Source organism: Pieris brassicae, chromosome Z, assembly GCF_905147105.1.
Source record: "Pieris brassicae chromosome Z, ilPieBrab1.1, whole genome shotgun sequence".
NCBI lineage: Eukaryota > Metazoa > Arthropoda > Insecta > Lepidoptera > Pieridae > Pieris > Pieris brassicae.
In genome coordinates, this window is record NC_059680.1 from 9,041,066 (window position 1) to 9,065,088 (window position 24,023).

General features: G+C 33.1%; 3 protein-coding genes across 3 annotated transcripts; 1 reads left to right on the plus strand and 2 right to left on the minus strand.

The window, feature by feature from the left end:
• Window positions 1-1,499: 1,499 nt before the first annotated feature.
• LOC123718806 (atypical kinase COQ8B, mitochondrial) lies at window positions 1,500-6,558 on the minus strand. Its single transcript, XM_045675706.1, has 9 exons — window positions 6,428-6,558; window positions 5,537-6,106; window positions 5,168-5,384; window positions 4,890-5,099; window positions 4,555-4,670; window positions 4,165-4,327; window positions 2,881-3,083; window positions 2,468-2,620; window positions 1,500-2,357 (listed from the first exon to the last, which is right to left on the minus strand). The coding sequence occupies exons 2-9, from the start codon at window positions 6,101-6,103 to the stop codon at window positions 2,070-2,072; spliced, it is 1,917 nt and encodes a 638-aa protein (XP_045531662.1). The 5' UTR covers window positions 6,104-6,106; window positions 6,428-6,558; the 3' UTR covers window positions 1,500-2,069.
• Window positions 6,559-7,302: 744 nt separating this feature from the next.
• On the minus strand, window positions 7,303-13,429 carry LOC123718735 (phosphatidylserine lipase ABHD16A). The gene is made up of 9 exons (XM_045675496.1): window positions 13,226-13,429; window positions 11,497-11,550; window positions 11,106-11,413; window positions 10,365-10,525; window positions 9,844-10,094; window positions 9,607-9,771; window positions 9,344-9,528; window positions 8,794-8,983; window positions 7,303-8,640 (listed from the first exon to the last, which is right to left on the minus strand). Exons 1-9 carry the CDS (start codon window positions 13,295-13,297, stop codon window positions 8,542-8,544), a joined length of 1,485 nt encoding a protein of 494 aa, XP_045531452.1. The 5' UTR covers window positions 13,298-13,429; the 3' UTR covers window positions 7,303-8,541.
• Window positions 13,430-19,988: 6,559 nt separating this feature from the next.
• Window positions 19,989-20,833, plus strand: LOC123718556 (peptidyl-prolyl cis-trans isomerase-like 1). The gene is made up of 2 exons (XM_045675172.1): window positions 19,989-20,156; window positions 20,334-20,833. Exons 1-2 carry the CDS (start codon window positions 20,086-20,088, stop codon window positions 20,776-20,778), a joined length of 516 nt encoding a protein of 171 aa, XP_045531128.1. The 5' UTR covers window positions 19,989-20,085; the 3' UTR covers window positions 20,779-20,833.
• The last annotated feature ends 3,190 nt before the right edge of the window (window positions 20,834-24,023 follow it).

Here is a 24,023-nt window from a genome sequence, read left to right on the forward strand (position 1 = left end):
AAAGGTCTTATTTTAAAGTAAATAAAACTATTGTTTTCATTCATTTAGACATAAGAGGCCTTCTGTAGAAAATGCTCTATTAACGCTTATTTTAATTAGTCTTGTTTTATTACTGTTCATCTTCTTGAAAGCTTAAACCATAAAATCATTATGTCCTTCATAATATAATATACATTTCATTATGTATTACATTTATATCTTCATTAACTGACTGTCACTAAGACTAAATATTTCAAGTTTGCAGTAAAGTAGCTGTTGGTTGTTAGTTGTTGTTTAGATTATATGTGTTAAAGTTAGTAAAATTTTAATGCTAGTTACAATTATATCAGTATTTTTAGGTTAATCTGAATGAGTTTATACAATCATATTTAAATCAGGTATAATTCAATATTCGCACATCAAGTATCGTAAATAAATAAATTCACATTATACATCTGCATTTGAGACCAGCCACTAAGACGGTGTTAATAATGTTGCAGTTTTTTTGTACTGATAACTTTAAGTATATTAAGAATTTTAGTGAAATTTCTACTGTTGTATAACAATGCATGTCTATATTTAAATACTACATTAAACGGATTTAACAAACTTGATGCCGAAGACAAGCTGAATACTGTTAAAGATAAACATCAGAAACAGGCCGCATACAGCAGGGACCAGCCGAATTTTATTACCATAACATCATATTGGAAGCGTTCTTGTAATCTAAAAAAATATTTGGTAGTCAATGATATCTATTGTGGTATTGAAAAGCCTTTTGTAATATATTAATGTTCTCAGGATCTTAGTTACACATATTTCCAGGGCTATTAAAGCCAGTAAATTAGTGACGTTTAAGATCAGAGGAATGTAGCACTCTGTACACTCTATAAATGTATTAAATTAAAAAAAAATTGTATATTCAACGTGTTCGTTTGTAACACACATGTTATATGTTGCAATATCCTTAATGTTTACGTATCACGTGTTGCTTTTCTTTAGAAGAACCAATTAATATACTTATTAGAAAATTATAGCCAGAGTGCTAAAATTCTGCGAAAAGAATTGAATAAAGTATAGAAAATACGCACTCATTCATTTGTTTTATTTCATAATTGTTCATAGTACTATTACAAACGGAATTCCATGTGAAACCCTACATTGCCGATGAATGAGCATTATTGTAATTCGCTCCTTTTCCTAAAGTTCTCCAAATGGACAGAATATAAAGCTTTGTTCGAAAAGTTACATAAAGGTCATCACATAAATAAAAATCTAATTTTAGTCATATAATTTTATTTTATAAAGAATGCAGCTAGACCTTTTTACAGAATTGATTAATTTTGTTAATATGTTACATTACTTTTATAAATACTTTTTAGTTTTTGTAAAAAAATATAAATACAGATGAGGTAATATTGAAATGCTTAAAATAATGTATTATTTGTTCTCTTATTTAACTAAAAATACTTACATTCAGTACCATAAAAAATACAGTTTTTTAACGTTTATGTTTACTAATAAATCATAGGCTTTTTACAATAACAATAAGATAAACAACTTGAAATCAAATCAAAATTAGTAGTGTTATGATTAAAGCAAATAAATTAACATACAATTTTTTTATGTATTGAATGACACTTAAAACTGCTTAATTTTGAGTTAAAATCATTATAAACAATTATACCTAAAATTACAGCATTTGTACATATTTACTAACAAGAAATAAAACCATTAATCAACAACCTTCATTTATTTAAGAGCTTAAAACATGGCCTTGGGCCGTTCAGGGTATGCAATGCAATGCAAGGGTGAGATATTTAGAGACATTTCTAGAGACATTTCGCTCAAAAATCGCTAAAATACCAAAACCATCAACCAATAAGATTTATCTTCTTTAAAATCATGGTTAAATTTACCTCAAATCAAAAGAATAAGAGTAAGGCAACTATAAAAAGAAGCGGACATCGAAGTTTTTCCATTCCTAGTCTAGATATATAAATTTTCAAATGAGTCATTTTTGGCATATGTAAAACGATTTGAAAAAATATCACTAAGACCAAGAATGAGTCAGCCTCAGCCGGAAGCACTTAATTGAAGTCATTATTTTTGTATTGCCGGTAGATATCTTGGAACATATCTCGACAGTTCATTTTAACTTTTAATTTTGAGCATAATAAGAAAACACCTGATAGTTTTCTATGTAACGAGTAGATTTCTTCCGGAGGTGGACAAAGTCTGTGCGTTAATATTGTTGGTACGAGGGACTGTATGCGTTTTGTCGTATTTTGGGAGCCAAAGTCGAAACCGTCCGTACTAGCGGTGGTAAAAATCTCCCCCATGATCATAACTGTGTCTACATGCGTTTCTTCCATGATCTGTAAGGTAAAATAACTCAGGTCTTTACACCTTCACTTCCAGGTACCTATTAAGGTAGATATAGATTTGCAGATTGCTATTAGGGCGAATATTTATATGTAAAATTTACCTTTGACTCGTATCCAGTAAGGAATTTCATTTCCCTTGACATCCGCAAGATGGCATCACGGTCACCTTCTGAGGCCGCGTGTATTATCTCAATATATTGGTCCATGAAGTCTTTGGAATATTCGCGTGTGGCCCCAAAGTCCAATAAAATTACCTGTAATAAAATGACATTTTATTCTTAATTGATGATACAATAATTATGACTTAATTAGTTAACCAATTTAATTTTAGCTTTCAATCTAGTGAATTAATAGTTTAATTATCCGTTTCATCTTAAAGAACAACTGTACGGCCTGTAAGGCTTAAGGTGATAATTTTAATAATTTAAGTTTTTGTGAAGTAAGTATTAGTGAGTGCGTTGTTTATTTTGTGTTACTTAAGTTAAGACTTATATTCGTTAAAGGCATTTTATACCTGTTTAGTATTGGTGTTATAAAAGAAATTTGCCCAGTTTGGGTCAGTCTGCATACAACGTAATACAAACATTTCCCGCAAGCAAAGTTGCATAATTTTGTAGGCAATATCCATTCTTGTTTCAAGGTCAGCATTGAATAGCTTGTCAATTGGTTGCCCTTCTATTAACTCTGTAGTCATCACTTCTGGTGCACAAAGGTCATCTGTATTTAATGATTATGTGTATTAATAATAAATAAATATTCATAAATGTCTTGTATAAGAGAAACATCCTTCCTATTTGTTTAACATTCATGTTTAAAGTTGTACTTATATACAAGTATAAATTAATTAATTTTGATTGTTTAATTAAATCCACAACGGCCGGAATTGATATTTCAATACCAATTTGGCCACTTGAAGAAGTGTCAAATTCCATGACACATGTTTTATATTCATTGAAGTATTTCTTTTCTTATGTCAAATAACTTTTCTCTGTAAATGCGAAATTACACCAGTCATCTTGAACAATATCCCCTTATTTTAAATTATACTGGTATTAATGAAGTGTTTTGGGTAGTGTTAAATGCCGGTGTAGGGCATAAATATAAGTCTGGCCATAAATACTGTTACAATTGAAAAGTAATAAAATATGGCGGTATTTATGCTTAAAGCTCTATGGAAGATTTAGTCAATAGAGTGCAACGTGGGCACTATCCGACTTCAGTGATGGTTTGATGGTGGGGTGTTAGCAATGAAGGAGTGACTGAGCCATACTTTTGTAAAAAAGGTATCAAAACATCGGCAAAAGTGTATCAAGATACCATTCTTGAGAAGTTAGTGAAGCCCCTTAACAACACCATGTTCAATAACCAAGAATGGTCCTTCCAGCAGCAGGCAAGAAACAAACACTTCGGACTTCATCAGAGCTGAAGACTAGCCAGTCTAATCTCAATCTTAATAAGCTGGATTATGATTCATGGTCAGTTTTAGAGGGTATGGCTTGCTCTAAACGCCATGATAATTTGGAGTCCCTAACACAATCCGTACGATTATCATTGAAGAATTTTCCTATGGAAAGAGTGTGTGCTTCTATTGATCTGGCCTCAATGTTTAAAGGACTGTATTGCAGCCAATGGACACCACTTCGAATAAGCTTTTTATATTTTAAATTGTTTTATATTTATGTTTTAAACTAATACACTGTTAAGAGTAATAAATGTTTTTTGCAAAATAAAAATAAATGTTTTTACTTTGTTTCAGTATTTATGGCTAGAGTAGGTAGATGTAATATACAATATATACCTATAACATCTGGCACGTAATATTCCGGAAACGGCGCCAGGAGTCTTTTGAATTTTCTTGTACATTCCGCTTCACGCATATAATCCACTTCCCAAGCTAACTCTTTCTTTGCAACCTCCACAATATTGTCTATAAACATACCCTTTGGGAACAAATTCCATACCTGAAACAATCGCATTATTTACTGAAATGAATATCAATTTATTTCTAATAATAATTTCAGTTGAGTGTTGATGATCTTGTAGATAAATAATTGTTTTTTCTTTCATATTTATAACTATAACACTAAGAAAGTCACTCCTACTGAACTAAGTATGCAATATGCCAACTAATCAAAAGATGCAAATGCTGTTTTAAGCAATGTCTGTTTGGAATTAGTTTATTTTTTACCTTAAGTACTCCAACAAGGTTGTCTATGTCACTATTAATTCCTTTTGCTACTCCTGGATACTGCACTTTCATAGCAACTTCTCTGCCACTGTGCAACAATGCTAAATGTACTTGTCCTAAAAGATCACATAATAAGAAAAATAATTGTACAGATGTTACAATACATTTACTAAGTCAGCTTTCAGCTTTAAGGAATTCAGGTGGGTTTTTATTCATGAAAATTTAAAGTATATTCGAAATAACTAAAACTTACTTTGTATACTTAAATATTGACTAATAGGTAAAATGTAATATCTATAAAGTTAAAACTATTGTCATTATATATAAAAAAGTACCTATTGATGCTGCTGCAAATGGTTTTTCCTCAAAGTATTGAACACGACTGCGCCAATCGGCACCTAGTTGCGACAACATTACTTTTTCAACCTGCCATGTTGGCATGAAGTCAGCAGATTGACGTACACGCTCAAATATTTTTTGTAAATCTGATGGTATCATTGACTCATCTTGTATACTCAAAAGTTGGCCCAACTTCAAAGCTGCACCTGTAAAGTACATATTATTAATATTTAATAATTATGTGTTGTATTAGAAACATAATTAAACAAAGTACCTCTAACTTTGCACAGTGTGTCAACGATTCTTTCTGCATTTGCAGGTGACAAAAATGCATTGACTGTATCATCAGTCTTGCCGGTGACAGACTGAAGTGTATTTCTTGCATATTGTGCTACTGTTCCCACACCAAGGCCAGCAGCTAATGAGCCAAATGATATCATACGCCCAATACGGGATGAAGGCACCACACGAGCTTTTGAATTTTCATTGAGCTGCAAAGAATGCATGCTTAGAAGAAGCAAAGAGTTTTGAATTTTGTTACTTATTTTATCATGTCCCACACCAAACAAGAGAATTTAGATATTTCTAAGGCCAACTTTTGTTATAAGGATAAATGGAACAAACTAAACTAAATTATACCTACAAATACTTTCAACTTCTTCTTGGCTACTGGTTTTAAAACAGGAACTCTATTCTCATCTATATTGATGATGGTATCCTCTATTTTCACGGCAGAAGGCAGCATTACATTAGGTGTGTCAATAGATTTTAGTTTTAATCTCTCTGCTTGTGACTTCAATTTTTCCAGTGGCACAGTAATATCCCCAGATGCTAATAATGAGTTTTCATGATTTTGTTTCCTTTTCAAAGTTTCAAATGTTTTATCAAACTCTCTATTTAACTGTTCAATCTCATCTTGCAATTCAGGATCCATGCTATTTTTCTTAATACTAGGATTAAAATTTGGTACATGCATTAGGGCATATTGTCTTATTCCATGAAATACAACAAATGCTCTATCAACTAAGTCTTTAGGTATGTCTGGATATACTTTGATATTAAAGGGGTTAGTTGTGCACTTTTGAAAGTATGGCTTAAAGCTTGAGTTATTCCATATTAAGCTAGAATTCTCCTGTTGTAATTTAAGTCCTGCTTCAACAACCTGACGAAGCCCTCTCATTACCCGTATTAAGTCATTAATTTGGGACATAGCCTGAAAGTTATTTTAAATAAATTAATGCATTCTTTCAAAAGCCATGAAAAATTGTTGCAGGTTACAGATATATGACTTTATTGCATAACGATTTAAAATATTATGAAAGTTGCTTAGAACAGAAGGCAAATGTTACACATTAAACAAAATATTAATGCAAATTTAAAAGCATTTAAAGGTACTTATAATGTTATAATATTATGTAGATAAACATTTTGTTGTTATGATTTATTAGTACGTACCTAAATTATTATTTAGCTAAATGTTATTATATATATATATATATTTAAGAATGCGTAATCATAATATTAAAATATTTACCAGTTATCTTTTGCTATAGTTTTTATTTTATTAAAATTAAAATCAATCTAAAATGTTGATGCTATCCTAATTGTGTAATCACATAAGAAGTATACGCCACAGTCTCGCAACACGCTAGTCTACGATTGACACTCTCAACTCTATAGTCCAGGAAACGCAAGCAACAACACTAGTCCAAGAGATCTATGCTCAACTTTTTTTTAATATTATGGTAATAGTTTTAACTTATGGTCAACATTTATGTTGCTATTTGCTAATGTAAAATATATAAAAAATACGTACAGGTGAAGTAGAGAAAACATATAACCTTTAAACTATTACAATAAACACGTATTTTTTAAAATTTCATGCACATTTGTCAACTTTAACAAAATAATCTTTCTACAAAAATTAACAATTTTTGCTCTGTAAATGTAATCTTTGTTAAGATTTGAAATAAGTTTAATAAGGCTAGGGAGTTTGTGGATTCTCGATATAACCACGATTTTATTGCAAATAACAGTCGCCAACTTTGTAAGATTATTTGTAGCTATTGTTGATGTAAAAAAAATCTTCACCTAAATATTTGGCAGCGTATGCAAATAATAGATATAATCACCGTACTAGAACAGGTAATAAAACCTGTAATAATAATAAAATTAACACTAGGCCCTGTTTAACCAATGATGGATACTTAAGGCGAATCATTCCACTAAATCTACATCTTTTGTTTTACTTCAAGACAATCAGGGCTGTTTTCTCCCTATCTTTTTTTACCAATTCATAAGTTTTATTATTTACATCTTAGTGCAGACTTCTAGGAAACAATGTCGGAGTGAACCTGAATGCCTTCAAATTATCATTCAATATTTTGTCTATTTGAATTAAAAGAAAAAATGCTTTAATTCTTTATTTTCATATGCATTATGCCAATAAGTAGGTACATACTTAAATGTTGTGAACCATGACCTCTAAACATTTATATTATACAGCATTTCATTTTATTAATGTTAAACGATTATACACATTGTATTTTGAATAAATAAGCTATTTACTACTAGATTCCTATGGCACTTTGCAGATGGAATAATTATTTCAGCTGCAATTTACACAGCAATTCAAGTTCAAGTGATCAACATAATAAAATGAGAACAAGATCTGCTTCCATGATATCAATCCATAACACTATAGGTCAGCCGAGTTACCTAATAAACTTTTACAGATTTCTAATAAATTTCCATAGTAATAAATCAGGCATACTGAGAGAACATATTTTATATGGAAACTAAAAAAATTGCTCCATCTGTAAAGTGCCTAAATATAATATTTATGTATACAATAAGAATATAATATGTATACAATAAGAATAAATATATTATTATTACTAATATTAAAAGTATCTGTGAAAATTTAAATTTCCACACCATTACATTTCTTTTCATCTTATTACACTATAATATCATATTACAAAGGTGACTGAAAATATCTATTTGACAGAGAAAAGTAGTGAAAAACTAGAACCTATAACATGCTGGTAGTGCTTTCTTTGTGGATATCAAATACCAATACACCTATAAAGTCATTAATATAACAATCATTAAATATATTTTAATATTAGTTTTTGTTTTGTAACATGCTTATATTTCTAACCAACAAATTTAAATGTATATAGATAGTTACCTAATTTGAGCAAGAATTTTAATTTTTAGAAGGTACAGTTTCATTATTAAAATTAAAACCTTCAATGTCATATATAAACCATATATCAGTAATCATAAAATTATTAAAGAATCTTTACATCCTTTGCAATTTCATCAATCACTACAGGATTTATATACCTCTATTATGAATACAATATAGTTATAAATAATGATGGATTACAAGCACATAATAGTCATCATTTAATTGACTAAAGCTAAAAATTCATTACATTAATTACAACAATGCCCATAACATGTATATAAATTAAGTTTCAATAGCATAAAATATTAGTCAATTCTCACTGATCAAAGTTTCACAGGTCACTACATCAGTTCATATCTGCAGCAGAGTTACTCTGCATGCAGCTTGCGTAGTTTCCCAAAATTGTGGAAAGTAACAGATATACTGTGACTTTCAGAGATGTGTATTATGAGCTAGTTCTTTAAATAAAAATATTTCATAATATCAGCGAATGTGTTCTCTGGTAGAGGTGCACAATGATTAGATTGGAAATCTCTCATATATTTAATAATCTGAAATAAATAAGCTTTTATTATAAAAAAAATTAAATAATTAAAATCAAAACCCCATTAGACATATATATAACCCATACACATATATATTACACATTTAATCTGTGACCTAATTATGCTGTTTAAAAAGTTACAAACAACTAGAATAATTACCAATTGAAGGGCTTGTCGATTAACTTCTGTTAATGTATCTTTGTTTATATTGCTACGTTGCATTTCACTCATTCCAACATAAGACAGTATAGCTTCTTGTAATTCATCACTTTCATTAAACCTTGGGTGCCGGGACTTAAGAAGAGTTAGTAGTAGAGAATTTCCGCAGTTTGTCTGCAGTTGGCCTTGTCTAAAGTATAGAACATTACAAGTAAGAAATTTACAGCTGAGTATCAAAATTTTGATAAAGCATATTAACCTTACATCATACTCATTTATTCATTGTTTGATGTAACTTACATAATTCAATATTAAATTTTTAATGTTATTTAAACCAAATAACATTAAAACTTTTCCATTACAGTAGGAGAATAGTTTATAAATATATTACAGTAGAGGCTTAAAAATACTTAAACAACTTTGTTAGTAATGACACTAACAAAGTTGTTTAAGTATTTTGGCGACGCCAATAATTTTACCTTTGACGACTTTAAGTATTATTTTAAGATGGTTTCAACAGATCATGATTTATAGCAGTTTCAATACGAACCTTAAGCAAATCACTTCGTCTTCAGTGCGCCGAATAAGTTGCACCGGGCCTTTGTATTGTGCTAGTAATTTACCAACATTCAAGTCAACATAAGTACGTATAACTTCCTTTACTAACAAAGACCATGATCTAGGCATTTGGTTTTGAGCTAGGGGCAGCAAGTCATCAAATGTAGCATCCAAAATCTAGAGAATTAAAAGGAAAGACTTTAAGATTTTTTTACAAAAATTAAAACTTATAAAAAAATTCGCATAAGAGTATACCAAAGCGCTGATATCAGGGTAGTTAGCTGCAGCCCATGCTGCAGTATAACCACCAATACTCCACCCATACAATACAATATTTTCGATTGGAAAGTTGAGTTCTTCAATGGCATACTGAATTACGGCGATTATAGAATTTTGTTCTTGTTTCGGAAATGGTGTACCCTGCGAGTAATATAATATTTTATTTTATTAAGCATTTGGCTTCTAAAACCGCCTTTTCACTTATTTACTTACAGTACTTCCTGCAAACCCAGGATGGTTCCAACCAAGAGCTGAAAAACCCGCCTTTATCGGGGTAGTTACCATTCCGATTTCATAAAATCCGGAATTTCCTTCACAACAAATTACCAATACATTGCCATTTGAATGCGCTCGATTGTCTACAAATATTGTATCTATAGAATTGGCATCTGATGTTAGTAATTTTGCCCTTTTACCATGGAAAGTTTCCACTAATTGTGTACGGCCTTCCATTAAAGGATTCCCTATAATTACACATTTACACTTAATTAATTTCATAGTAATTTAGAAAATAAAATCCAGTAGCGCTACAACCCTTAGCCTCGGCCCGTAATTTCAGTGTATTATGTGATCTTTTACTTTATCTCAAAGCCAGGCCTGGCTGATATAAACAGAAAATTCCATTAATGCACAGCTGGGTTTCGAACCTTCGATCGGAGAGATGAGATTCGCACTCTCAAGCTACCGGGCATACACGGCTCAAATTAATTTTATACAATTAGAAATGAACTTACACAATAAATTTTGTATGAGAGTTAAGGTTCCAGGATAAATTATGCGCATGGCGAAGGTGTGTACAGCAATGAATGCCAGAATTTGTAAGGGGATTCTCTGATAAATTGGCAAGTCTTCATTGGAACTCTTATTAAATGGATTGTTTTCAAACCAGGATTTTCTAAAAAGATAATAAATATGATAATGAATGAATATATATATATATATATAAATATATCTTCTACTTATTCATTATATATATATATATATAATGAATAAGTAGAAGATTTTTAACAAGTTATCGCCTGATTATATTTTCATACTTGATATTTTTTCTTTATATACAAGTCTTAGCTTTTTGATGGTCTAAATCAGAAGGGATTCTATCTGAGGATGAGTCGAAATCTTTACCACTAGATACAAGTCTCATAGCTTATTATAAATGGTTTTTTGCTTGTTACTTTATTATTATTTATTATTCATCACTGCAGTAAGTACTTATTACTTTTTTTAATAAAAACTCTTACTATTAACTAATTATTTAAATGTTGTCTGGCACGCCCTTACAGACAATGGGACTCTGTAAACTGGCACCCCACCATCGTCACTTGGAGTGTACACTTTTAGTAAATACAGTTGAATTTCTCATATCGTACACAAAATAAATTCGTAACGAGGACAACGCCGCGGGTACAAGTTACTTATCATTATGTCTTCTAATATAATGGTAATAAGTAGCAGTTAAAAGTAAAAAATGGTACCTCGTTGTTGCAGGCATAGCAAAAGTCACTGGCCAAGATGTAAATTCAAAATCATATTTCCTGATATGGTTCATAAATTCTTTAGTGTTTGCTTTCGGTTTTTGAATCACAAATAGAAATTCGGTGTATTTAGGGTTTAATGCTCGACCCACTGCTCTTACAAGAAAGGAAAACATAATGAAACAACTAACACCACACATCAATTTAGTTAAAAATGTTGTTTCATCCCATGAAAAGAAACCTCTTCTATAAATATAAGTGCATACAAATGGAGAAGCATAGCTGACAATAGTGAATATATTCTGTGCCTGTAAAAAAAATATGGAAAATTATTAAATATGTTTTCAAACAATAAAACATTTTTTTTATATACACTTATTCTAAAACTTACAACTGTAATAATTTTATCTCCATACTTTTCTAAACGTTTTGGTTGATACATAGCCTGTAAAAAAGAAATTGTAGCCTTTTTTTAAATAAAAAAATACAAATAAAATAATCAAAATATTTTTAATTTAAATTAATATTATGGTATATACTTCAAGAGTTTGTCTAGGTCAAATATACAAAAAGGTTCTATGCTAGAACACCTAGATAAGTGAGTAACATAACCATCATTACACATCAAAAATAATTTGAAAATCTAAACAAAAACAAATTCAAGCACATGGAATTGTTTTTGTCTTTGACTTTAATTTGTTGCTTATGTAATGCTTTATTATAAATATATTGTGTACCACATCTGTATTGACCATATTATCATGACCAGTGTGTTTTTAGGTATAATGGTGTTAGTAAGAGGTTGGCTACCTCTTACCCTATATCAATGTTACCAGGTGCACCTGTTTTGTATGTCTTTGTAAGAAAATTGTGTAATGTGCATGAGAAAATGCTTAGTAATTTCCTTTAAAACATAATATCTATTACTACTCATTTAGTTCTGCTGCGGAAAAGCAAATACATTATCTCTACTTTACAGTGTAAAGTAGACCTCCTTTCCCAGAAGTGCACTTTGCTTAAACATTGTATTAGTTCCTGTTTAGGTTCTGTGTGAGAAAAGCGAGTATAAAAGAAAACAGAGGCTAGAAGTGTCAATGTCAACTCAAATAGGGACAATGGTACTAGATCTGGATGCATTAAGATTCATGATATCAGGTAAATTAAATACAAAAACAAATAATTTATTTCTGCAGTATAACACCTAAGTTACTAATTATTTCTACACGTAATTTCAACTTCATAGACAACTTTTAATTTATAACTATGGTAACAACCTTGTGACATGTTGTCGAAGTTGGACATGGGAAATGTATGTATACAAAAATAGTGATAAGTTAGAGAATAGAAGATACACATAATGTTAATACTCAGAACAAATGCAGCCTGAAATTTCCCCATAGTAAACTTTCTAAAGTAAGTAATTCTTTTTTGGGAAAAGGGTTACTTTTCTTTAATAAAATCCCAGAAGCTCTTTAATCTCTGCTTTAAAAAAAATTAAGGAGCCTGGGACTACTGCTAGACAAGCTACATCCACATTATTTACAATATTTCTTATATTATAAATGTGGCAAATGGCAGTGGCATGCTATTATGACACCACTTCCTGTCTTGTGCTGTTTTCTCGTGACAGCTTGTTGAGCCTGCATGAAGGAAGATGTGTGATATGCGCACTTCAAAACTGGACTGAAAGGTTTCCATTCAGTTTTGTAATTTAATACAGATTAATAGCGGAGCGTACCTCCCTCCTTCTGGTTTCTTCAATCTATGTTTGTAGTCATTCAAATTAGTGTATGAAGATTTGTTATTTTAAAAGAGTACCGAGAGTTTTTCACGCCGACTTTTTCTCTCAGCCTACACCCTCTGTCTTCTTTGCCGATGAGTAGGGATGTTTACACTTTACCGATACAAATTTAATGACGTGGACTAAGTGATACCTGTATCTTATATTCCATGATACATATATTATTTTATTTTAGCTTATTTTAGATTTATTTTTAGCTTAATTTCAAATGGCTTTAGATCAAATCAATTGTATTTAAGCCATTAATATCTTAAATATATTTCAGCTTAATTATTAGGTACCATAATTCAAATCAATAATAATATGACCAGATACTTACATCCTTTTCGCCGTCTCCATAAATTTTATAAAGACGAGGAGAGTACAAGCACTGCCAAATTAATTTAAACATTTTAAACTCAATATATAATTCACAAAAAAATACAAAATTTCTATAAAGACACTTCTGAAGAAAAATAGAACACAGTATCTACGCAAATATCAGAAACTGCATCTATAAAATATGGATAGTTCTTGTATCCTAAAATCAATATCTTTTATGTACCTACTTTCTATTTTTAGTTTTATTCCACAGGTTCTATTCGATACAAATTGTAAGTTATACTCTATGGTTCGTATAATACTTCTACGGATGGCTTAAAGTTCTCGTTACCAGGCCATAAAATTAATTTTAAAAAACTACTTCTACGGACACAGTTCAACACATACTTTCAAAAATAAATATATTTATATAATTATTTTCAAGAGATGTTTGCAATTATATATATAATCTGGTTTGTAAGACCACTACTAGAATGCCAAGTAAAACAATTGCCAGCTTGTAGTTGCTGATTAGCATCTGTGAATGTCATTAGTTACTATAATTATTAAATATCATTTTATATATATATGGATATGGACGATGGTTGACGCACGTGTCAGTGAGATTTTAGTTTTTTTTCCGGTGTTTCTGTGATTTTCCAAAGCTAAAATAGTTGTTATTGTTCTGTCTACATAAAACTAACCCTATTGGTACTGGTAAAGTATAAAATTTTAACTAATATAGTCGCTGCAGTTCCAGTAAAATGAATCCTGACCCCGAGCCTCCCGACCTTTTCTACGTCTCGCAAACGACAAGGAGAGGAGAGAAAGATGCCTTCCTCTAAAAACAATTACGGATCCCACTCAGGCAAACCCGTCTGTTCAACACCTATATGTCCACCCCTCCTTCTCCGATGGCCCTCGGTCTTACTCTATTGATGATAAAGGTCCATTCATTGTCTCAGTTTCCTGGGAAGTAGAGGATCCATCTTCTGGAGCCTCGTTACGTGCTTTTACATTCGGTCAGTTTATGTATAAGCACAAAATTAGTTCTGTCATACACGATGGTGCAAAAATGTAGGCTGTAATAAAATTACCGTTGAGTTCTCTTCTGCTGAAGCTGCCAACAACTTTCTGGTCAACCCGATTCTCGCTATATGCAAGTTTAAAACTATTATCCCTTATTATAACATAACTAGAATGGGGTTGGTCAAAGGTGTACCGATGGACTGGTCAATAGACGAACTCGTAGATTCATTAGAGCTTCCTCCTGGATGTGGTGAGGTATAAAAGTCAAGGCGACTGAACCGAAAATCAGTTACTGAGGGTGTCCCCACCTGGGTGCCTACCCAATCTGTTGTCCAAATACTCCCTGCTAAGGTTTACTCTTACCACACTTCCCTCCCTGTCGAAACCTACAAACTTCCAAACATACAGTGCCTGAACTGATGTCGTTTTGGTCATATCAAATCGGTCTGCCGATCTAAGCCTAGATGTTACAGGTGTTCTCAGCCCCATTCAGGTGATACGTGCGAAGTCACCTTAGAAACATTCACATGTCTACATTGCTCAGGTAAACATTTTGCTTCTAACAAGGGCTGTCCAGAATTTTCTCGACAGCAATCCATAAAAATGGTGATGTCCCAGAACAATATTTCATACATTGAAGCAGCAATTCAGTTTCCACCTGTCCGACGTTCATATGCTGCGGTAAGAAAAGAACTGTTTACCCCTCCTGTCTATTCTCTAAGATCTCCTCAAAAAGCCCAAACTCCTACCAAAGCTTCCTATCGCCAAACAATCAATCGCTCCTCTCAACCCTAAGCTCCTCTAGTAAAAGGGTACGATAGAACAGCTCACCAGACTATTGTTGGTGAGTGATCCTCATCTCTCCCAAATGGTTGTGCTCTCAACAATAATGTTGTTCCCTCTCAGGGCAATATGTTAGAATTTATTTCTGAATTCCTTCTCAGTATTGTCGCCCCATGTGGTGAAATTTCCCTACAGCCCAACGTTGACAAAAACATATCCCAACTCTTTATATTACAAAACGGACCTAATAACCCTAATTCAATGGAATAGTAAAAGTTTAGTCCAAGTAAACCTCCATAAACCTACAATTGTTGCCATCTCGGAAACATGGCTGAGACCTGGTTACCGATTTCGGGTGCCTGGTTTCTCCTGCCTGAGACATGACAGGAATTATGGGTTTGCGGGCAGTGCTGTCTGTACGGCATTCCCTCCTTTTCTCCCAAATTCCTCTTGCTACCCAGAGTGAAGAGATTAATGCTGTTGCTGTTCGTACCTTAAATATTTCTTATGTATCTTTGTATATTCGTCACCCTTCTCCCCAACTCGCAGGGTATAATCCCTAATCAGAATCCCAAATCTGCAGTGGATCTCAATCTCTGCTCCCCTAACCTAGCCTCGCAACTAACTTGGAACGCCCTTGAGTCCACCTATGGCAGTGATCATTTTCCCATATTTATTACATTAAACAACAAATCCTTTCCCCCCTATTACCACGACCTCCTTTTAAAATAGAAACTAAAAAAATCTAACTTGAAAAAGTATGCCCAATCCGTCGATTGTATGGTAGACACTCTGCCGGATTTGCAACGTGAAGAAACTGTCTTGTCTTACTATGATCTATTTTTAAATTCTCTCATATCTTCGTCTGATTATCAGATCCCCAAAAACCACTCTCCTAAAAATCAGCTGCTTTTTTCTCCCTGGTGAGATGATGAATGCAACGATTTGTTTGGTAAAAGAACGGCTGCAGAGAAATCTTACTCAGCCTGTATGTCTCAGGAGAACCTTAATAATTTTCAGAGGCTTGATGCTAAACTTAAAAGGTTAGTATCGAAAAAGAAAAGATCTAGTTGGATATAATTTTGTGCATCCCTTAGCCCTCGCTCTCTATCCACTATTTCGTGGGCAAATGTGAGGACATTCCGTCGTTCCCTGTACCATGTTGATCCTACATCAAATAACCCTTCTGACTGGATTAACAACTTTGCAGACAAATTGGCGTTCGTTCCCTATGTTTCATTGGACTCATTTCTAAGTTCTATGCCAGCTCTAGCTTCCGGTGAAATGGATGCTCCCTTTCCTTCCTCTGAGCTTCAAATCGCTCGTAATAATCTCAAAGATTCAACTCCAGGGTAAGATGGCGTTCTATATTCCTTCCTTGCTAGACTAAATGATAAAGCTAAACTTTACTACCTTAAAATAATGAACAAATGTTTTGAAACTGGTATTATACCGACAATTTGGACATCTCAAATAGTCATCTCATTCTCAAACCTTGAAAACACCCTTCAGTTTCAAATTCATATCGACCCATAGCTTTGTCATCTACTTTAGCTAAAGTAACAGAACACCTTCTTAAAAACCGACTGGAATGGAAAGTAGAAATATTCTCCCCTCCTCCCAATTTGGGTTCCGGAAGGGTTTGAGTACCACAGACAGCCTCAGTATACTGATAACAGACATTCGCCTAGCCTTTACAAAAGGAGAGTACCCTGTGGGTGTGATTCTTGATATTGCTTCTGCATATGACAATTTCCTACTTCCGGCGCTCAGGCAAAAAATGCGTAAGCTGAGTGTACCTTCGAGGATGGTTTATCTCATATGTAATCTGCTATTTTCCAGATCTATTCTGATAAAGCATCAGAATACCTAGAGAGGGGGAAGAGTCCCCCCAGACTAGCCTGGAAAGGTCTCCCTCAAGGCTCAGTCCTCAGCCCTCTGCTCTATATCATTTATACCCAAGATCTCGAACTGTCTTTCGCCAGTTTTTGTAACATCTTACAATATGCTGATGATATTGTCCTCTATCACAGCTCAGGCAGTATAGGGGAAGTATCCTGTCGTATCAATTCTGCTTTGTATTATCTAGGCCAGTGGTTGTCCGACCACGGCTTGTCCCTGGCAAATCTCAGGCAGTGGTGTTTACAAGGAAGAAATACATTCCCACTCTACTCATTTCGTTTGAAAATCAATAAATCAACCTGACAGATAAAGGATTTTTTTTTGGTATTTATTTAGACAACCGGCTGAACGGAATTGCCCACTCTGAACACATTATCAAAAAATGTGAATAAGGTATTAATGTACTAAGAGCAGTAGCTGGAGTTTGGTGGGGTGCTCACCCCTATTCTTTAAAGTTATTGTATAATGCCTTAGCACATAGTTATATGGATTACTGTATGTTTATTCTGCTGGGAAATTTAACAAAATTCAGTATTGGTGCCTAAGAATAATTCTAGGTGCAATGAAATCCTCCCCCACTAATGCAGTTTTGCAGGTTGCGTGTGTTGATCCTCCTCTACACATCCGCCGGCAGTATTTATGAGACTGCTTTGTTAGCAAGATGTTACTTTTATCATCCCATCCTCTTTGGCATCGATTAATCCGACTATCACATACTCCTTGCACCCACCCGCAACTCCTCTTCCTATCTGCTAGATAGTTATCTAAAGTACACCAGCCTCCCTAACCCCCTGATATCTTTTCCAACAAATCTCCTATATTCTTCTCCTTATAAAGCCCTGGTTTACAAACCTCCCATCATCACAGACCTTGGTTTGATCAAAGGAGCCCCAGATACCAACATCAAATTACAAAGCTATATTAATCAAAATTGGTCAATTCATCTTCTTATTTACACTAACGCATCAAAGCTGTCTCCATTTAGCTGTGTTGGTGCTGTCTGTTGGGTTTCTCGGTATAGAATAATCCTGAAATTTAAATGTCCTCCCGAGTCTTCACTGTTCACAGGAGAGGTCACAGCTCTATTGGAAGCAATCCTATTTGCACACTCCCATAACATACAACAGAGAGCTATTTTGACAGACTCTTAAGTAATTTAATGTCCATTAAAGAAAACCCATTTCGTAGCAAATCACGATTTCCCATTACAGTAAAAGCTCCTTATTCGAGCTTTCGTCATTCGCGGTTTCACTATTCTCGGATTTTAAAAATGCAACCCAATTTCTTTATTCGGGGATCTAAAATTTCATACAAAATTCCAATAGGAGTTTAACGCAATATTTTTTGCAAGTGCCGTCAAATGGTACCGCCGAGTACTTTGACCTAAGCCGCCTTTGCCGCAAACACCGCGGTCGACGTTTTTGAGAATGTAAACAAACAGCAAGAAAGCAACCTTATTTCTGAAGGAATAAAGTGGACTGTAATCCTGATATGAATGTTATGGAATGCTGGAAGAAATTTGACATAGCAAAATGCATCGTAAACATAAAAGAATCATTGGGAGAATTGAAACCACACACATTGAAGTCATGCTGGAAAAAACTATGGCCTGCTCTGACTGCGGAAAATAACGAAGAATCCGTGCAAGTTCAAACTTTGACTGCAAACATAGCCAAAATTGCAAATGGAATAGGACGAGATGGGTTCGAACAGATAGAATCAAGTGACATTTAAGAATTGCTTGAATCGCAAAATGAACATTTGACTGAAACCGACTTGGAGGAAATGTTAAATTCACAGCCCATTGAAGAAGAGGTTTCAACTAGCACTGTAAATGTGACATTTACTCTGTAAAATCTTAGTGAAGGATTAAGAATGGCAAATGAGCTTTGTGATTTGTTTATGAACATTGATCCATCTATGGAACGAAGTCTTAATTTTAAGAGGCAAATTCTAATGCGACTGCTGAGTATCAGTCTGAATTGAAGGAGCTATTAAAAACTACCAAGCAAGAGAAAATAATAAAATTCTTCAAACCATTGCCTAAGCCTGAGGATAATGATTACATAATCAAAATGTTCAATAACATCAATAAAATTGATTTTCTTAAATATTTGTTTTTTTTTATTTTGGCACCTAGGAACGTATCCCGTAAAAACCCATATAAATTACCATTCTGTATCCACGGTTTCTGTATTCGCAGTATATTTATGGAACATATACCCCGCGAATAAAGACATTTTACTGTATACTAAAAATCAGGGAGACTCTGCTCTCTTGTAATCAAAAAGGATTGTCTATCATACTAGTTTGGATTCCTAGCTACTCAGGTATCTCAGGAAACGAGACTGCTGATTCATGTACCAAAGCATCTGCTGAGTCAGGTTCTCTAGATAATTTTAATAATTCAGCACAGGATCTTTATTCTCTTGCAAAGACATATCTGGACAGAACCTGGAAGACATTTTGGAATGACTTCAAATCGGTTAAGGGTAAGTCCTTCCATCCAACCAAACATACCAAGACAACCCTGGTTTTGTTATTATCGAATTGCTAATTGCTGGATTACATCCATAATCTCGCGTATGTGTCTTGGACATGCTTGCACCACTGTTCATCTAGCCAAGCTCCGGATAAGGGATCACCCTATCTGTGAGTGTGGCTTGGATGAAGGCACTGTATCTCACATACTATTTGATTGTCCTAAACTAACTTATCCTCTTTATGACGTTCTTCCCCCTAAAGTCTCCCGTCCTTTTAGTGTTAAATGTTTGTCTTTAGTCCATATTGTACATTTTTATGTAAATATATGGAAATCAATAAAATTAAAGCGTAATATATATAAATTATTAATAAATAGGAAATAGTATTTAATAATGTTTTTAGTCATATTTGTGTTGTCTGTACCGTCTCAAAACTAACAATCGAATTTAAATATTTTTTTTTTATTTTGGTACATATTCAAAATTAACTTCTTATTATTTTTACCGATCAATCTCCTTCGTGTCTTCTCCATCTAGACGACACTGGCGAGTACCTTGTGCCCAGTTGGCATAAACAAGAAAAAAAAATATTTTAAGTCTGTGGACTGTAAATGTTAAAACTTAAAAGAAGCGTTAGTTTCGTTTAGTTTGTATTTTGTAATTGTAAATCGTTTTTAAAGCAATGCTTCCTTATACGAGTGCTGGTATACCAGATAAATCTTGGCAACCTCCTGTTGCAATTTTAGAAACAACGTAAGAAAGAGTTTATAAATCTTATGTTTACCTTATAGTATTAATCATCATACCTTTGAACTTAGAACATAGTATACAATTTAATATAAACATAATAATGTTATTTCAATATCATCTTCACGCTAGATGTCACAAGCAGCTTTCAATTTGATTGATTCTATTTTTTTTATTTTTTAGAATGGGTACTATAATTGTAGAAATGTATTGGAAACACACACCATTAACATGCAGAAATTTTATGGAATTAGTAAGAAGAGGTTATTATAACAACACCAAGTTTCATAGAATTATTAGAGATTTTATGATCCAGGGAGGTGACCCATCAGGCACGGGTAAAGGGGGTCAATCAATATATGGACCACAATTTAATGATGAAATTACATCAGACTTAAAGCACACTGGTGCTGGAATCTTGTCTATGGCAAATGCAGGTCCTAATACAAATGGCTCTCAATTTTTTATAACATTAGCATCAACGCAATGGCTAGATGGTAAACATACAATATTTGGCAGAGTACAAAGTGGAATGTCCATTGTAAAAAGAATAGGGCTAGTGGAATGTGACAAAAATGATTATCCTGTAGATGTTGTACGCATAGAAAGAGCTTATATACCTAAGTGATTATTGCTTTTTGTCTGTAATTAATAAATTTTAATTAAACTATAATATAATCTTTCATAATTTTTCTATTCTACATTCATGAGATTTAGAATATTACTAGCTGACCCCACAGACTTCGTTCTGTGAAAAAGATTTGAAATGTGGCAGTTTTTTGTTCCTACCAATTTTATAGTCGGCGCAAGACATTCTCATGACGGTGATGATTCTGCCATTACCATGTTAGGCTGATGTGTGAGGTTCAGCTCGGGTAACCAAAGTATCTTCGCTCCCACGAACTTTGGCCACTCTTCTGTGGCCCACTAAAAAAACCCTGACTGGGAAGTCTACTAGGAGGCTTCAAACTAAGAGGCGAACTTAGGGTTCAAACCTGATTGGAAAATAATCTAAAAGGATAATGGGAACCTAAAAGTGACAAATATTTAAAAATTGTGTGCCTCATTGATATATTTCCCTATTAGTATGCATTCAAATAATATTGCTCAGATAGGTATATTAAATTAAAAATACAAAAATTAAATCCTTTTTTTAACGCGATTTGTTTGACAGATGACGTGATAACATTTTATGTCCCATGCCGAAACTAAAATAAAAGAAATAATATCGCGAAATTAAAAATCAGTATTAATGGTCTATAGCTAACACTGAGTGCTTGTAATTTAATACGAATTTTATTAAATAGCAATAAAGTTCAAATTGACTACATTTTATTTACAAAATGTTTGTATGGGAAAAAGAAAAGGGCTGTTTTAGGGTTTTCCCGGTAATTATTAGAATTTTCTCGCCGTAAAAACCATTCTTAGACTTCAACGAACATTAAAAAAAATTAATTGGCACAATTGGTCCAGGCGTTGTAGAGTTATGTTACCAACACATTTTGCCATTCATTTTTATATTATAGATTAAAAGTTTATATCTAGCATTATATAGTTAAACTTATTATGGTATTATATTGGAAGTTATATTTTCCAAATTGGAAATTATTTCTATTTTCTAAATTGGATCTTACCACTAAATCAATTTTTAGTTCAAGAAATCCAATTAATTCTTTAATAAGGACTTTAAGGACCTAATTCTTACATATAAAATTGGCGTTTTGTGGTACTGGCCACTTTGACCTCAAATACCTCCTCTTTGGTTAGGAATTTCAAATTCAAATTTGTACAGCTATTTACTCATGTATTTGTGCTTCGATGACCGTCATTCATTAGTGTTTTCTTGTTTCTTTCTGTTTGCGTCACTCATTTTAAATGGAAAACTTAAAGTATCGCATTATTTACGAGTACGAGTTCCGTCGTGGCACTAGAGCCGCGGAAACGACTCGAAGGGTGAATGATATGTATGGCGGTCATGTTGCAAAAGAAAACACAGTTCGTTTTTGGTTCTAACGTTTTCGTTCTGGAAATTTCGACCTGCAGAACAAGCTCCGTGGACGGCCTGAGACCCAAGTTGATAATGAAGTATTGAAGGCTATTGTGGAAGCGGATCCATCGCGAACCACGTCCGAGTTAGCTGCAGGCTGCGGTGTTAGTGATAAAACTGTTTAATTCACTTGAAGCAAATTGGGAAGCTTAAAAAGCTTGAAAGGTGGGTTCCTCACGAATTGACTGAAGCAAACCGGCAAACGCGCGTCGACTGCTGCGTTACATTACTGACAATAATGAAAGGTATTTTTAACCGAATCATTACCTGTGATGTAAAATGGATTCTTTACAATAATCGGAAGCGCTCTGCGCAATGGTTGGATCCTGGCCAGCCAGCCAAATCCTGCCCCAAGCGAAAATTAACCCCAAAAAAGTTACTTGTAAGCGTTTGGTGGACTAGTGCCGGTATTGTTCATTGCGGTTTTCTCAAATCTGGCCCGACTATTACGGCTGATGTCTATTGTCAGCAATTGCAAACCATGATGGAAAAGCTAGCGGATAAACAACCTAGGCTGGTCAAGCGCTCCACGACAGCGCTAGACCACACACTGCACAACAGACGGCTACCAAATTAGAAGAGCTTCAATTGGAATGTCTAAGAAATCCTCCGTACTTGCTACCTTGCTCCAACAGATAACCATTTTTTTCGAAATTTGGACAACTTCTTGCAAGGGAAAAAATGTAACTTTGATGGGGCAGTCCAAATCGCCTTCACAGATTTTATTGATTCCTGTCCGACTGTTTTTTTTTTTAGTAAAGGGATCAATGAACTACCAGTATGACATAGCAAAAGTGCATAGAAAACAATAGTTCATACTTTGATTAATTAAATATATTATATTTAAAAATATTCGACTTTTTGTTCCTCCCATACAAAATGCCAATTTCATATGTAAGGACCTAATATATCATGCAAAAAAATATTATGTTTGGTTTGGTTAATGTGGAATTTTACCTAGCACTGTTCAGACAGTTTTACGAATTTTGTGGAATAAAATAGCCCCAGAAATAATAGAGTACTAGAAATACCACTATGCTACAGTTGTTTTATATTATGCTTATTTAGTACCTCATTTTACAAAGTAGGCATAATTTCAGCAATGCTTGATCAATTAATGTTAAATACGAATAAATGTGATAAAGAGAATTGCAGAGCAATAAAGTGAAAAATATGAACTTCTGAAATATGATACGTATCTAACATATTTGATGCTTATATGTAATTCCTAACCTTTAGTTATAGCATATCCCCATAAATTCTATATTTCTCATGACAGCCTGAAAAATATGTATCCTAAGGTAAAAAAAAACCATGAACATTGTTGATTTGATTTCATAAATCTAGTATTGGAATCTGTAATTATACTTCTGTTAAAACTAACATTAAACTTATATTAAAATTGATAATTGCAGTTTAGCTTTTGTAAAAGAAATAAATGAAATGATAACATAATTTATAAAATAAATAGTAACTGGTAATTTTAGTGTGGCAGAATAATTTAAAACAATTTAAAAACATTAAAACTATGACTTATTAACATGTTATTCTCTCATCTATGTATATGTCCATAAAATAAGCCTAAGAAAAAAGACAAGCATAGAAACCGCGCTAAAATAACAAATCAAGGGATATATGTTGATCTTTTTTAAGTACATAATAGAATGTAAAATGCACTATTTTAGTTTTTTTCTTTTTCTTCTTTTTTATATAAGGGTAATAGTTTTAACTTTATCCCACTTTCAAGTAAAAGGTTGGGAAACTACACGCAAGAAAAAATATACAAAGACATCAAAAGGAATCAACGTTGACGTTTACTGTGTTGT